The sequence below is a fragment of the Hydra vulgaris genome, chromosome 06 (genome assembly GCF_038396675.1).
Source record: "Hydra vulgaris chromosome 06, alternate assembly HydraT2T_AEP".
In the NCBI taxonomy this organism is placed as follows: Eukaryota; Metazoa; Cnidaria; class Hydrozoa; order Anthoathecata; family Hydridae; genus Hydra; species Hydra vulgaris.
Genome location: NC_088925.1, coordinates 14,112,518 through 14,130,416, shown reverse-complemented (window position 1 = coordinate 14,130,416; position 17,899 = coordinate 14,112,518). Strand labels below are relative to the sequence as shown.

Here is a 17,899-nt window from a genome sequence, read left to right as displayed (position 1 = left end):
AGCTATGGCTTATGTATTAAATTATCTAGTATGTATATTGTGGAATCCTTTGACTATTCTTTCATGTGCTTTCATTTTTTTTATTTTTTTTTTTACTTTCATTTAGCACCACTTCATTCAATCAACTTCCTTTTTGTTCTTTATTATTCTCTTTCTTCTCAAGACTTTCTCCTTATCCCTCAGCCAATATTGTTGTTATTGGTGATTTAAATGCTCATCACACAGAATGGCTTGACACTAACACCATTGACCCTGCTGGCGCTAATGCTCATAACTTCTGAATTTCTCAATCTCTAACTTAGATAGTTAACTTTGTGGCTCCAGACAACCCTAATCACTTACTTTTACTCTTTGATATATATCTTGCCTCTGATCTTAGCTCTTTTGTTCAGTTTCTCCTTGTTCTCCTTTAGGTGGTATAGGCAATGTTTTTTTCTAAATCTTTATACTTGTACTTCTTTAGACTCAACCTATCATCTCAGTACTTATTAGTATCCTGGGACTTTTTTTGTGATGGTTCTTGGACTGATGTCTTTCATCTTTTTACTATTGAAATAAATCTATGTAATATGATGCTGTCCAATGTAAAACTTCATTATTCTAATTCAATTTACTAAATCTTGTATCTTATCTCAGACATAAGGTTCTATAAGCTTTTAAAAATTTTCAGCAGTCTTTCTAACAAAAGTAAGTCAAACTTTCCATCTTTATTTCTTAGGTCTGATCTCATTATCTCTCCCAAGGATAAAGCTGAAATATTTGAAAAGAACTTTTCTATTAATTCAAATTTTGAACCAAATGGCTGCACTTGTCCTGCCATTTCAGTTATCAGTTCAGCTTACTTTGCTAAAGTCATTTCTTCATTAAACTCTTTCACAGCTGGTGGTCCAGACATTATTCCTATCATAGTCTTATAAAAGTGTTTTCAAGAACTCTTTTTGATTTCACTTAAATTATCTTGAGTCTAATAACTCTCTGACAATCAATATAGATTTCTATCTTCTCATTCTATGGCTGACTTATTGATTGACTTGAGATTTTATCATGCATTAGTTGGAGACAACAAGACAAAAATCTATTGCTTTTGACATATCAAAAACTTTTGATAAAGTTTGGCGTGCTATTCTTCTCCATAAGCTTGTTTCATAGTGTGTCTGAGAAAGTTGTTGTGAATATTAAATCATTTCTAGATTAAAACAGTTAGATGGTGGCGACAGTATATAGGGCTACATTTCCTTTGAAGGTACACATATGAGCAATATGTTATCGGATTTATTGACATAAAAGGTGGAATCTTCTGTATGATAAATAACTTTTAAATTTGATAAAAAATACTTCTACTATTCTATTGGCTTAGGTTATTGGGTCGAACAAGCTCTCAAATTCATCAGGATTTCAATTAGTTTTGGCGAATGAGAAAAGTTGGAGAGCACAGCCCAAACTATATAGAGCTGCTAAAAAATGGGGTTGTTGCTTACAACTACTTTTAAAGTAGTTTTCTATTTGCAGGAATGTAGTTTGTAAAAAGTAAAATATTAAACCTCATATGAACAAACGTTTAGTATGACTTTGAAATGTAAAATATCAATCATAATCTAACCATAAAAACCAGAATTTTTTTACTGTAATAAATAATTGTAGCAAACCTTTCTTGTAATAAATAATTGTAGCAAACCCTTCAATAGCCCTCCCTAGGGTATGGTTCCTAAAACACTTTTCAATTTTTTACATTAAACTAGATCAAAATTCATCAACAGATTTCAAATTACATCAAAAAAAAATTTTTAGTTTAAAAGTTGAGACCATTTAAAGTTATTTCAGGGGGTAATTTTAAGCTTTGCATGGTTATAAATCTTAAACAAAAAGAGATTTTTTGATGAAATTTGAAATCTGTCAATGAATTTTGATCTAGTTAATGATAGAATAAAAAAATAATTTTTACGATTAAAGGTGACGCGGTTCTAGGATGGTGGCAGTTAGGGGTCGGGACGGGGTTGGTTTAGCTCCAATTACCCTAATTTTTTGCAAGTCATCCTCATTCGACACCAGTATCAACATACTAGAAATTTGAGTATGCCCCATGTCTCTTAGTTACCTATCTTGAACAACAAAATTCTTGGGCACTCCCTTAAAATATGTGATTTCTCCCCAGACCCCCACTTAAAAAAGTTGTTGTTTACATTTTTTGAATGAGGAAATGTTTTCTAATGATATCCAAAAAAAGACTCTTTTTTTTGGTTTTAACCTTTTCGCTGTGCAATAAGTTTTAAAATTTTGTGACTGCTTTGTGCATATATTTCTGTGGTTGCGAGTTTATTCATGTTGAGCAGTTTGAGGTACAGTCGAATGTACTTTATCTGCACTGCTCGGGACCTAAGAAGGATATACTAAAGGAAAATAAATATATATATTTCCAAAGTGTTTAATATTTACTAAATTAAAATAATTACTTACAGTACGATTTTATAAACAATTAATAATTTTTTTTTGTATGAAAATCCTCAAAGCAAGGCACAACACATAAAGAAACGTTACAGGGTTCACATATATAACGAGATTCCCTTCTCTTTTGCTTTTTCATGCATACAATGCAACGTCTTGTTGGGTTTGGTTTTAATTGTTGTAGGAAGAAATGTTGGAAAATGTCTATAAACGTAAATGCTGATAAACGTAATGGCGTAACTGGCGTAATTCCTAACTGCAGCAATTAAGTCATTTCCAGTAGTTTCAGGCATACTGCAAGGTTCTATCCTTGGTCCTATATTATTCTTTGTCTACATTAATATTCTCCCTAACAATTTTACATCTATAGTGGCTCTATTTGCTGATGACTCAACTTTATATTCCTTCTCTACAAAATTTCTTTACTTTTTGATTGCTAAGAATTGACAGCTGATCTTGAATCTGATCTCTCTTCTGTAACAGCTTGGGTCTTGCAGTGGCTTGTAAATTTTAACTCCAACAAAACTCAGTTGTTTACTGCAAACAACTATTGCAATAATGTTGAAATTTTTATATTGATGGTTGACAAACTTCTCACTGAGTCCTCTACTTTATGACTTCTTGGATTATAATTCACTACTGACCTCTCATGGAAAATATTTATACAATCCATTGCAAATTTAGTATCTGTTAAAGTTGTTTCTCTTTGTGCTCACCACTTCTGATTCTCTAAAAATCTCTTATTTATTCCTGCGGTAAACAAATAGAGATTGTGAAGCATGATGGGTTGTTTCTTCTAATGATGCTCTTTTTGATATAGGTCCAAAAACTCTTTGCAAATGCTAGCTAGATCCACAATATCTGCCAAGTATAAACCAATCTCCTTTAATCAACCAAAAAACATTCTTGCATTATGCACTTATCAACAAGCTCACAGTTTTTACTGTATCTGTTCTTCCATTCTCTAAAAAAATGTATCTAGTTTTTTGTCTTGCTTATCAATGCTTTGGAACTCTTCATGTTTTCCTGACATCTACATCTACAACTCTTTAAGTCTTTTTTCAACCATTTCTTTTGCTCTGTAACAATATTATTTACCTGTTGCTGTTGTCAAATCACTCATTATTATGTTAAAATCAGAAAAGCCAAACACCCAAACCCCTTCTAAAATTTCTGCAACATAGTTATTTGAATATATATTAAGTTTTTTTAAATGTTTATCATTATTAAGGGGTACCCTAATAATAATAACAATAAAAATATGTATTTTTTTTTTACAAATATATTTTTAATGTACTTTAGTTGAAGAAACTTGTGACTGATTTAACATCTAAAGAAGAAGTTATGTTCAATAGAGTTCTTTTAAATAAATGTCAGGCAGAACTTGAAATTTGGTTAGACAAAAGTAAAATAATCAATGTAAGTAATTCGTTATTACTTTTATGATTTATTTAAACTATCGAGCAAGTTTTATTTATTTTTTTTTTGTTTTTTTTTGTTTTTTTGTTCATGTCCCTAGTAATGTTATTAAAAATAATAGAGCAAAAAAAACAGGTCAGGATTAGGATCAACATAATGATTCTGCTACTGGTAACATGTAGTCCTTTACAAGCTGGCTCATGTTCTGCTGCATTTTAGGATTTTCTTTTTAGGCAAAAGCTTAGAAAAGTTTTAAGTGCAGATTTTAAGTGCATCTAGCTACTGTCTTGTGAAAAGCCTTTTTTGCAAGTACTTTAGGGGTAAACAGAAATTTCGTGTTAATTAGTCTCATATCCCGTCTTTATCTATTAAGCTGGGTAAATGTAAACTTACATTACATTGTTTTCTGCCTAGGATGATAAGTTTTTGGATGATATATTTTTGTTTGCGCCACAATAGCTGCCATGCAACTCTGATATTTTCTAATGAGAGTACAGCCCTAAAGTTTAATGTTTTGAGGCTGGCTGGAAGTAAGGTTTCCTAAACCCTGTAAAAGCTCTTAGAAAGGCTGATTCCATTGAAAGCTGTAAAATATCAGAGTATTAAAAATCCCATATTTCTTATGGAAGGTGTCCCAGTTGGGGCTTTTAGTGTGAAAACCTTTGACCATTTCAATCTACAGATCATACAGAATTTGACCTAAATACCTGTTCCTTTTGTTCATCTAGTTTCTTTTTTTGAACCTCTTTGGAATTCTCTTCATTTTTTTCTGACTAATATAGTTTTTTTTAAGTTTTTTTAAATTTTTTTCTCTTAAATTCTATTCTTAGTTTTCTACTACCCAAAAGGCTGCTTTTTGTAAAACACCTATATATCTAACTTGCTTCATAGAAATCCATGTATACTGCGAATAGTTATCTTGCACATATATCAAAAGTTTTTTTTTTCTGACACTATTTATTTTAATGTGAAAAAGTAAGTAAATTTTTTTTTCTTATGTGCTTTAGATCTAGGCCATTTTCACTGCATTTCCTTTTTTTCAATCAATGGCTGCAGCAACAACTACAAGATATTTACAGTCAATCTAATTACAGTCAATCTAATTAAAATGTACAGTCATCTAATTACAATAATATATTAATAATAATAATAATAATAATAATAATAATAATAACTTTTTTCATTAATAAAGCAAAAGTACCAGCAAAAGTATTTATTACAATTATAATAATGGTAATAAAAATAGCAGTAATGAAAAAAATAAATAATAATGACAAAGTTTCTATAAAAATAGTAAGAAGAAAAAGTAAAATAAGAAAACTAAAAGAAATTAATAATGATAAAAATATTAAAATTTTTTTTAGAATTTGTTCAAATTTATTTTGTTTTAATAAAGAAATGAAGATAAATTATTTTTAAGTTTTAATTTTAAGCAAGTATGTGTCATGTGGTTTTCTGTTAATTTAGTGGTTGCATGCAGCTTTGTTGGCTTTTTATTTTATATTGTTTAAAAATAATAATAATAAAAAGTATTCTCTGGGATGTTATTGAAGCCTTTATCCTAACAAAGAATTTTCCCTTCATCTTAAAATGTAATTTTAAACAATCAAAAATGTTTAAAAACTTGATTAGCAATGTGTAGTCAAGATTTTTTTTAACATTCAAGGTAATTTTTTTTTTCTGCAACACTTTGATTATAAATATCCAAATGAATTCATAAATAAATAAACTTAGAAGTTTTAGTAAATATTGTTTTAACTATTTGGTTTCTTAGTTACATAGAATAATAATAGTGATGGTTTTTCAATAAATATACTCATCTTGGGTTGTAAACTGCATTTTTTTATTTTTTTTGTAGAAACTTCTTTTTGGGTGTAAATATTTTTATTCACATAAGAATTAATGTAACCTTGATCACACATAACTTTGGTCAAGACTATGTTATTCAGCATATGTTACTCAGCAAGGGGTGATTGACTCCATATTTTATTACTTAGAGTGCAAATTACTAACTATGTTTGTTTTATAATTTTGTTTTACATAATCTAAATCATGGCTATAATATTAAAAAATGTTAAACATAAAAAGCCATTGTCAAGTCATTATTACTTTTTTTCAAAATTTCACCAGACCTATTTGCTCCTTGCATGTATTAAATTTACGAGTTTATTGTTAAATATTTTAATTATCCAAGCTCAATTCTTCTCAAACACTTCCGCAATTTAGTGCTTCTCATTTAAATATTTCTGTTAGAGTCTTGCTAAACTCTTAAGAACTCTTATCAATACTCCTTAAACTATTTAACAAGCTTAACTAAATCTTATTTTCCTACTGGAAAGTGGGATCTGTTTCTATTTAAAAAATGTTTTATCAAAAAGGTTTTGGTAAAGTCTTTTAGGCTGGTTTTATTGATAAGCTTTCTTTAAATTGTTTTTCTTAATTAAAAAGTTTTTCTTTATACTTACTTAAAAATATGCTCAAAAACCTTTATTTAGTCTAGTTTTTCCTACTATGTAAATGATTCAGAATTAAATTCTGTCTTCATGTTTTTTTGACTAATAGAACTTATAGTTTTTTAATCTCTGTTCCTTATTTATATATTCTTTCCTTATTTATATATTCTGTTCCATTATATTGGTCTTTTACTCATTTCTTTCTCTAAATTTGAATAATGGTTGTTTTTTGCATTTTTTTTGAAACGAAATTGTTGATTTTGCTTTTTTTTTTTTTAATAAATATTCTTCAAAATGTGCATAAAAATGCACGAGATTGTTCATTATAAAGTTGATTTAATTAGTTGCAATCAGATCACTTTTGCAATGAGTTATATTTCATAACTCAAGTTATTTAAAATTTTTAAATTAGATTTAAACTTTTAATTTTATTGAAGCAAAGTATTTTTTTGTTTCAAATTACTTGCATTTGGTTTGGCAGGAATTTTTTATGAAAAACACATGAAATTGAGACACTATATCTGATAAAAATTATTAACTCTTTCAAAAAAAGTTATTCAAATCTTTAACTTAAATAACCTCTCTTTATTCTCGCATGTTTATTTTCACTTTTGTTAACAGGAAATATATTTGTATCCTAATTTTTTAGTCCTAATCCTAATTTTAAATAATTTGAAATTAGGATTCAAATATATTTCCATAATATATATCATGAAACAAGGGAAAATTTAAAAGTGCTTTCAATAGCAGCACTTAAACTTTACAAGTTCTTAAAACATTTGGATGAACTCCATTATATTCAAAAGCTCTATTTTAAACAAATGTTTTTAATTGAAAAATAATCATTTATAATATTTTTACAGTAAACTGAAAAAACTAGCAAAAATAGTAAAAGAAACTATGTAAACTAGATTTAGGTTTTTATCTAAGATTTGAGGTTGAACTTTTATATTTAAGGAATCAAGAGTCAATCTAAAATAAACTTTTAAATATTAAATGAAACAAATCAATGATTTGATAATAATTATAAGGAAGTTAAAAATATTTATAATGTAACTATAAAAAAATTTATATTTAATGGACTTATATCTTTGTTAATGCACAACGTTGCTTTCATTTATTTTTCTAATAGATAAGAAATCTTAGACCTATCTTGTACTACATGTATTTTTTTTGCTTGATTGATGACTTGAATGCTATTTTGCTATATTGCTGGAATTTATTTTTTTACAACTAATAAAATTGTTTATGCTGTGACATCAATTAAATAAATTTATGGTTTGCAATTTTATTGTTCATATTTTGATAGTTGTATTTGACTCAAATAAAAATGTATTTTCTGTTAATATGTGTTTTCGGTTGTTTTTTTTTTAACATTTACATTCAATTATTTCACAGACCTTTGGCAAGTTGTGTTTTATTAGAAACCTGTTTAAGACCAAAGTAAGCAGAGGATTTTATTATTTTATTTTAGTTTTTGCACAATACTTTAAAAAGTAAAATTTAGTTAAAAAATTTGTTTTTAAATAGAGATCTCTAATTTATTGATGCTTTCACTCTATTTTATTGCTATTCTGATGAGAAAATATTATTAATATCATTAACTGAATTTTTTATTAAAACATTTCAAAGTATTAGACTGAAAACCTTTGACAATGAAATTTGCATTTCTCTACTTTTCTTCGTACCTTTTTAATAGAAAATACTTTATTTAATGCCATTTAGTTATCTTCAATTGAATCTTTTTTTTTCAATAATTATCTGGTATCTATGGTTACAATATTTCAAAGATATTGGAACACATTCTTACATATTAATGAAGAGTTTTCTCAACCCATAGATATAGGGTTAAACATTTTGTTGTTGGAGACACTTAAACCATAGATATAGGGTCCAATACTTGTTAAACATTGTAAGTATTTATACAGAGACATAAACACACACACAGATATATATATATATATATATATATATATATATATATATATATATATATATATATATATATATATATATATATATATATATATATATATATATATATATTAGTAAAATCACTTATCTAATTTTGTTTTCGACAAGCTGTTTCTCCTTCTGTAGGTTCATCAGAAAATTTTTCAGACTGTTGAAGGCAAAATTAGATAAGTTTTTTACTTATTTATTATTTCTCTGTTCTTTAAGAACATCGAGCACTCTATTTGTAGAATACACTAATAAAATTTATCTTTTGTATTTTTAAAAATTAAATACCATACATCAAATGCTTCAGAAAATATGTTATAGGGATTCTATCTATCATTGAGAAATGAGAAAAAGGGCAGAATCTATTACATGCAATAATCAATGTACAAAAGACACATATGTGAGTTTTTAAATTAGTGAAATTATTTTGTTATTATTTTTTAATTCTATTTTTTTATTGTCATTCTAAAACAAGAATGACAAAAAAATAGTATTCATACATTATACTACAAATTTGGATTTAAGGTGGGATTTTAATTATGCTATGCATTTCTAATTCGATCTTTTGAAAGATTGGCATTATTTTTTTCTTCATGAAAAGGTTTAAATTTACATATATGTATATACATGTATATATATAATATATAATATAAAAATTTTTTAATTTTTATTGTAATTGTCCTTCTTTCAGTAAGGTCATGTCCATATTTAATTCAGTAAATTTTATTTGTCCTGATTTCAAAATTAATAAAAAAGGACTATATGAATTATTCTTATTTAACACCTCAAAAAATCATTTTTTATTTATTAAACAAAAATTTTATGAATAATGCAACAGTATAGCTATGGGGCCCCTTCTTGCTCCTATATGAGCTCCTATATGAGCTATAGTTGTTCTAAGAAAATCATTTCAAGTTAAATCTTAAAGATTACGCTTATATTTTTTCTGGTTAATTCGAACTCAATTCACTATTTTAATTAGACAGCTTTCAAACTATTTAAAAAAATATTAAATGCATATAAAAACTGACATAAAACTATTAAATGCATACAAAAACATGACTGTTATAAATGATATAAATGATGAACAACATTATTTATATTATCAGTCAAAAGCTTATAATGTAGTAATTTAAATAAAATAATACTACTAGATCTAGTTGCTAACTAGATCTGGTTGCTAACTAAATCCCTACTAGAATGGTCGCGTCAGCAAAAAGACAAAAACAACCTAACAGAACTACAGTTAAAAAAAATATATATCATAAAATAAATTGTTTTAAAACTTAATAAATATTTACCATACAATAAAGTGTTTTAACTTCAAACATTTTTATGCAAACTAAAACTGTTGCAAAAAAAAATTAAAAAAGATATTACTAGTTATCTTTTGTACATTAGTTATCTAATCTTATCCAATTCACTGCTTATACAAGCTTATCTAATACATTGGTTATCTAATGTACATTAAAACCAAAACATTAGAAGTAACCCAAATAAATATTAAAAATCAAAATGATTCACTTGACATACATGCTATACTATTGCAAGTTATGCAAACTAAGCAAAGCTATTAGCAATAGCTAGATTAAGATAAATGTATGCATTTTATAATGCATCATAATATGATAATACCCAGAGACGTAAAGACAGTAAAGACCAAGACTAAGACTAAGACAATACTCAATACCAAGACCAAGTTATGGTCTTAGTCGTGATCTTGGTAAAGATATGACTCAAGACTAAGACTCCAAAATTTATTTGTCAGGACACTTAAATATGAGTCTCAAGACATCTCGCGACCAACATTACTGGAAAATGGCATCTTATAGTTTTTAAAAACTCTGAAGAAAATTCTGACCCTATTGTTTATCTATTGTCTGATTATCACTTCTATCTATGATTAGCAAGGTCTTTGAGCCTTTGATCAACAACATTTCTAACATCCTATTTTGAGTCAAATAAATGATATCTTGAGTGGAATAATTAACATCTGATAATATCACATTATCAATATGATAATGTGATATTATCAGATATTAATCTGATAATATCACATTATCATAATATCTATTGCAATGTGGTATTATCATCTGATAATATCACATTGCAATAACTAGAATATGATAAATGTATGCATTATAAAATGCATACATTTATTATATTCTAGCTATTGCAAGTATGTCTAGTTAATTATGTCTAATTTAAAAGAAGTTAATTGTTCATATCTTCATTACATGTTTGTTGAAGAAGCTATTAAAATAGTTATAGAAATGAAATCAGAAGAAAGAAAGTCCATCGGAGCATTGAATCATGACATGATAATTAAAAATGTAATAATGTTGATCAGTTATATAAAGGGTAAGTTGATTTTTCTTAATATACATGTATATGTGTGTATATATGTATGTACAAAGCTTTGCCAGATGAAAGTCATTCTAAAATGATTTTGGCAAGCTTGACCTGATACAGCCTGTACTGGCTTGGACCATTTGATGTTATATTTGATAGACATTTTGATGTTTTTTTAAAAAGTTTTACACGGTTATCATGGGTCCTGATAATCTAGCTGACCCAAGAATACCTTTTTTAATGGAAAGATAGAATACACATTGAGGTACCCTGTGATGCAAATTTTGAAATCTTTAACTTTTGCCAGCGGAAATAAATTTAATTTGAATGTTCAAGTTGAGTAAATTTTCAACTCCACAGTGTCCCAAAAAAAAAAAAACCTGTAGAATAAGAACCCTTTTTTACAATTTCAGTTCGATTGGTTAATTGGATATAGATTTATGGCAGTTTTAGTTTAAAATTTGTTCAAGTTAAAAATGCAAAAAATACTAAAAAATTTTTTGCAAAACCTAACTAAAATTTTCAAAAACTAACCAAAGAAAACCAAACAAACAAACAAAAAATACATCTTTGTTAACAAATTTTTTATTGACTCTTGTAATCTTAAGTACGTTTACTTTTAAAATTGAGTAAAAAAAATAACTATTTTATATAAAATAACCTATTTTTACATTGTATTGCCATCAAATAGCATCTGATTATATTTTTAAGCTCTTCGATTTTCCCCACAAAAATTTTATTAATAAATATCTCAATACATTCTTTTAGTGCAAATACTCTACAATACTATTTTTAATTTCAGATGCCTAATCTCTAATAACTCAAACTATGCTAGCAGTTCTTCAAAGCTGCTTACTGTTCAAATCAATTATGCAGCACAATCTTTTTTTTGTACTCTGGATGGTTATTGTTTTGCTTACATCTAGACCAATGTTTATAAAAATCTTGATAACCAGTTTTGGCAGTTTGTTCACTGTTGGGTGGATAAGGTGGATCTTTTGTTCCAGATTAAACCATTATTATGGTAGAAGACATTTAAATTTTGGGTGTTATGTTTGCACCAGTTTCATTAAGTAACACTATTCAAAATTTTCAATATTTCAGCAAAATCCAGCTGAAGGATGAATCCAAAGCAAGCCTAAACAACCAAATTGAAATTTTTGAATGCTTCAATTATGTAAGTGATGTCGGCAACCATGTTTGTATCAGCAAATTGCTGCAGCACATCCACATTTTTAAGAAGCAATCATTTCCCATGAACTGACCTACATGATATAGGCTCTAAGTAGTTACCATGTGGTCTGTATTATTAGGGTGATAAACATATATTATAGATTTAAGTGTTTCATGGATGTCTCGAGTATGTTATGGCAGTATAACGAGGGTGAGTAGGAGTTGTGAACTGTTTTAAATTCTTATAGCTGTGTATGTAATGTAAATAATCAATGCAGTGTACGTGTGTGTGCATACTGTAGTAGCATGTCTTATTAGTATGAGTTATTAGTACAAAATTGGTTGAAAGTCGTAAATCTGAAACTGGTAAAATGTAAGCTAGACATTAATACTAGTAGTCCTAAACATGTATCTTAAATATAACTAACTATTGCAACTAGATAATCTAGAAAATTTAAATAGAATTACACCAATATAGCAACAATAACTTGTATATGTATTTTAACTAATAATCTAATATCATATGGAATTTTGTAACCTAACAGGTAAATGTATGTGGTACAGAAGTGTATTTTTTATTTTGTATAAATGACAAGATTAATTGTGCATATGCCACGTAACTGTAATGTTATGAGGAGTATTTGAAGTGAGTAGAATTATTCGTTTTATAAAACAGTTAGCAGGTAGCCTCTAGTCAATTAAAAAAGCTGTATGTGAAGCATGGCTGATATTGTGTAATTGATTCATAGTATCTGATGTCTTTGCCAGTCCTTTAAGTGAGAGGCTGTTATGAGTTGGTTAGCTAGTTTCATCTCTTAACGCAGTATTGACAATATATAGACAAAAATTGTAAAAACCTTTGCCATTGTCGATTCCTAGCTTAACAAATAGCCACCAGAAATTAAATAACATTTTTTTTTTATTTACTTTTTCACTTCCAACAAGGCTGTAACCAACCATTATTAGAGTTGGAAGTTACTGTAAAAGAAAAGATGAAATTTATAGAGCAAGATAACGATTACCAGTCAATTTAAAATATTGCAAATTGTATGAATTAGGAAAACAAGATAAAGCGAGCGAATTCCAAAGAACTGATGTACGAAGAACTAGACAAATAAGAATTTTTGGAGCACTTAGGAACATTCACAGTAAAAGGATGAGAATTAATTGAATGACGAGTAACACGAGAATGAATTTTAGTAAATGGCACCACTAGTTCTCAAGAGCAGTGCACATTATAATATTTATAAAAAAGAGATAGAAAGCAACATTACAGCAATGTGTTGATGGTTAGAGATTGGCTGCAAGATCCCAGCCAGCATCCCAGCAATCAGATGGTGTTATCAAGGCAAGAATAAATGGTAGTATCATCAGCGAACAATGCCATCTTAAATGTGAGAATTTCTGGCTTTTATACTACAATTAGTAAGGAAGGATTCAATAATATTAAAGATGCTACCTGATACACTGTAACAAGAGAGCTCATGGAGAAGACCTAGCATACCAAATTTCATCAAAAGCTATAGAAATGTTGAGAGCCATAGCCTTAGTCTCTCTACATCTATTTAATGCACAATAAAACCTATCAGTTACTGTTAACAGATCAGCAGTAGAACGAGTTGTTTTCCAGCAGGCTGGTATACAAGGCTCTGATAAGCACTTGTTAAATAGTTTTGAAAGTATAGGTGACAACTCCGGAGAACGCTTCAGCAAAACTATAACAGGTATGTTGTCTGGACCACAAGCTGTAGAAGATTCTAAGCAGGAAATCACTTAAGATAGAGAAGCTGGTGTGATACTAAGGTCAGGCAATGGATTAACCTGTTTGTCAGCTGTATCAGGTAGAATGCAACTAGTGGAATCAAGAGATGATATTGATGAGAAGATCTTAGAAAATAATTCAGCTTTTCTTCTGCCAGATGCTATAACAAGTCAAATGGTTTCTTACTTAATGATAATTTAGATGAGATCTTTTTTGATGACGCAGTCCAAAAATGATGTTTAATGCTCTTCAAAGAACTATTCTCCTCTTTTGAGATTTTCTCTTTTTGTGCTTTTTTTTGTGCAATTATTTTTATCGAATTTTTACAAATTTTGTTTAAAAACAACCCTAATCTGTAAAGATTGATTTTCCTTGGACTCGCCCCTTCAAACCTTTTAGTGATCTGTTATCTTAGTTATTTTATCTAAATTAAAAATAATTAAGTCAATTTAGTATTAGTCAGTACAAAAAAAGTTGGTTTTTCACAGTTTTTCTATATTAAGAGAAATAAATATATATTTATTCTATCTAGGAATCCCTTGAAAATATTTTCAACAATTTTTTAGCATTTTTTTGCTTTTTGGCAGTCGTCTATACTTTAAAAGGTTGCATATCTATCTATATCTAATGTCCTAATTCTGTATCTCTGCCTCCCTTAATTGGTTAGATCTGGACTAAAACTTCATATGTATTTTATAAGATAAAAAATTGGGTTAGTCAAAAAGACGCTATTTCTCCTCAATTACGAAGGTTTATGCTAATAATGTGGTAAGATAGTTAAATAAAAGTGTTAAATAACAGGTTGGCATTATTCAGATCGATTATAACTGTGTTTAATAAACAAGATTATAGAAAAATTGAAATGATGTCTTAACTGATTAGGTTTTAGTAATAGTTTTTTGATTGTTACACTATTGTTTTGTCTTTATTTTTTTCTCATCTAGTTGTGCTCAATTTTATTTATTTTCCTTACACCTTGCTTTGGTTTCGCTTTATTTTTGTTCTAATTTGTTTCTTACTCTTTCGTTTCTCTGAGTTTCTTTTCCGATGTTTATATTGCTATTTAATCAATTTTTTATTATAACAGTTTTATCATGCTTTTTCTTATTTTTATTTAGTACATTTATTTTTCTTATTCTCTGTGAATGAAATGTTATTAAATTTAAAAAATTTTTAAATCATACTGAAATTTAAAAGAGACCTAAAAAATTTTAAAATTTAAAAACAGCAAGAAAGAGAAAACACTTGAAAAAAAGTGGCTAATTATAAGAAAAAACTTTTTTTTTTTTAAAAAAAAAAAGTTGAATAAACGAGTTCATTACCTTTAATTTTGTTTTAATGTCATAAAGGTTGGTTTTGACAAACAAATCTTTTTGACTGTTTATAATTTACAGTTTATACAATTTACTTGTGTTTATTTTTTCCATTATGGTTGAGTCATATTTTATGTTAAGAATATAGATCATAACTTAATAAATTATGTAACTTAATAGCCTATAATAAAGTGATTTAAAAGTTTATTTAACTAATTTAAAATAAAAATTTGTCTAGTCTTCATAAAAAGTTTGTTACTCACAAAATTACTCACAGTTGCTACTTATTAATTAATAAATTTAACATAATCGTCTGTTAAATATAATTATTTAACATAATCGCCTATTATAAAATAATTTAAAAGTCTATTTAATTAAATTTGTATAGTCTTTATAAAAAGTTTTTTAATTTATTAATTTTGTGAGTATCATTTCTGCTATCAGTAAATATTTGATGTGACATTTTATCTTGGTTACATTTAGCTGTGTATTTTCTTGTAATAATTTTTTACAGTAGTTCAAGAGGTTTTATGAAACTGATTTTTGATGGTTTTCATTTTGTTTATTTTTTGATGATTTTCATTTTGTTGATTGTCTTGTTGTATAAGGTACTCTTTATGTTGCTAAGGTTGCTAAGCATTAATGAGAGGTTTAGGCTTTCATAAATTTTTTTTGTCAATCATTAGCGCCATTTTGACACTAATTATGTGTATGGTTAAAACAGTTAATATAATGACCAACTATTTCTTGGTAAGAAATAGTTAATTGGTTAATTTGTTTCACTACTTTTTTTAAATTTATTTAGCATAATGTTTGGTATAAAAGTTGATTTTAATGACTCAAAAAACTATTATTAGTTGATTTTAATTGTTTTGAGTTTAACATTTGACATCTTTTTTTTAGACATCTCATTTTATTCTTTGTTGGTTTGGCTACATGTTGGTTTTATTTGCTTAATTAGGATATTGGTTGATAATTTTTTTTTGTCTATACGACTATTATTATTTCATGATTATGTAACATAGTAGTCTGTTTTGTGCTACACCGATTAATTTGTAGTAATCCTATGATTCTTTTTTGTACATTATAAATCACAAAGTCTGCATTAATTGACTGTTAGTCATTTCTTTGTTGAGGCCTCTTTCTGTTTTAGCAAATAATTTTATAGTATTTTTGGTATTAATTTAATTTTTGGTAACAATTTGGTAATAATTTTTTAGTATTTTGGAAGTGACAAAGTTTCAGTTATTTTAATTGGCTAGCTTTTTTCTGATTGAGTTTGAAATTCTGCAAGTTTTTCTTAGTTTGTAACCTCCTGTATTTGAATACATTTATTTCAGATTATTTTGTTGTTTTTTTGTTTGTATTTTTCTTATGAGCAGTTAGCTTGATTATGGCATAGTATATATAGCAATATATATGTAATATATATTGCTGTCTATTTTTATTGAAACTGTTAGTATTTGTGTGGTTTGTGATGAATAAGCTTAGTTTATATTATATATATATATATTTTTTTTTTTTTTTTTTTTTTGCTTAGTTAAGTTTTATATAGAGTTTGCAATGTATTTGTAAGGTGTTTGATTTTCTATTTTTAATAATATTAATTTCAAATGATTAAATTAATTTAAAATTAAACCTGTAGGCTTGCATCTATTGTGCAAAATGCTCCAGAATATGCTATTGATGTACCATATTTTTATAAATATCTTGGGGAAGTGATAGGTCCTATGATTTATGATGTTGCGCTTCCTCTAAATAGAGTCAAAGACACTTTAGAATCAGTTAGTAGCTGTTCAAATTGCTGGTGTATGTTATTTCATGCTTTTTTTTTATGTTAATCTCCTTTTTGTAAAGAAAATGAAGTTTTTAATGAATTCAATTTTAATTAATAAAAGTCAATCAAATAATGTTCCAAAAGGTCTATTACGTATACTTCACGATAAAGACGACAATAATAAAACAATATTCTATATTGATGTAAGTTCTAGTTTTAAGTTCATATATGTATTTTATTTACAATTTTTTTTATTTTTATGTGAACTTTTTTGGGAGAATTTTTTTGACCAAATAATTTGTACAAATTTGTTGCTTAAATTCTCTTAACTTGTTAAAGTTCTCCTTTCTTGTTTGCAGTTTTTTTTTATTGTTATGAAATTGTTATTTAAATATGTTTATAGAGTGAATGTAGCAATTGTAAATCTGACCCATATTTCATAAAAGATTTAACGTCGATGATTTGTAATAGCACTATCAAGGTTGAAGGTCAGTTAAATTTGTTGATCTTTAGTAATATGCTTTTAAATTAGGTTTACGGTAACGACTTTCTTTTTAGATAGGACAAATACGTGTTGCTGTAACAAAGATGAATTAGAGAAACCTAAAAATATTTTATTAAAGTACATTGATAGAAATAAAAATTTAGAATTTTTTGCGTTGTATGGTATTCAGTAGCTTGTGACAACATTAAATCACCCTATTGGTAAAGTTTTTTCCCTTATTACTTTCCTAATCTTAATTTTAAATATTTTTGATTCGTTTATCTTGTTTTTAGGTCTTGCTAATTCTTTGTTTCAAGATTTATATAACCACGATATTATATCAGAGGAAACATTTTTTACGTGGGAATCAAGTAAAGAATTCCCAGATGAAAAAGGAAATACAATTAGTTCGGTAAAAGACTTTTTATCTTGGTTACGTAAAGCTGAAGAAGAATCTAACGAAGAAGATTCTACTCACGTTTTTAATTAGCCGAGATAATCTTTAATAAAATATTTTAGAAAAATAGCTCATAGCATGCAGGATTTTGCAAATTGTTTCTATTGTTTTCATATTTAGAGTAGACTAGGGTAATATGAGCACTTTAAGCGAGAGTTGGAATAATTTCGAAATTAATTATGCTGGATCCAAAATTTTTGAGAATAAACAATTTTTAGGGATCCCTACTCGTGATTCATTTAGCTATTTAACGGGTGGTTAATCCGGACAAACAATCTTTTCAGAGATTAAATAAAACTATCATT

The 17,899-nt window shown here is 27.2% G+C and overlaps 1 protein-coding gene across 7 annotated transcripts; it reads left to right on the top strand.

Moving 5' to 3' along the window:
* The first annotated feature begins 2,192 nt into the window (after window positions 1–2,192).
* LOC136081658 (uncharacterized) lies at window positions 2,193–17,689 on the top strand. 7 transcript variants are annotated; one of them, XM_065799282.1, is made up of 10 exons: window positions 2,193–2,336; window positions 3,745–3,861; window positions 7,713–7,757; window positions 8,598–8,676; window positions 15,780–15,814; window positions 16,522–16,685; window positions 16,798–16,856; window positions 17,057–17,141; window positions 17,212–17,358; window positions 17,431–17,689. In XM_065799282.1, the coding sequence occupies exons 4-9, from the start codon at window positions 8,620–8,622 to the stop codon at window positions 17,328–17,330; spliced, it is 519 nt and encodes a 172-aa protein (XP_065655354.1). In that variant the 5' UTR covers window positions 2,193–2,336; window positions 3,745–3,861; window positions 7,713–7,757; window positions 8,598–8,619; the 3' UTR covers window positions 17,331–17,358; window positions 17,431–17,689. The 7 variants fall into 7 exon arrangements, 6 of the variants coding, with proteins under 6 accessions (XP_065655354.1, XP_065655355.1, XP_065655356.1 ...); XM_065799283.1 differs by lacking the exon at window positions 7,713–7,757; XM_065799284.1 differs by lacking the exon at window positions 15,780–15,814.
* The last annotated feature ends 210 nt before the right edge of the window (window positions 17,690–17,899 follow it).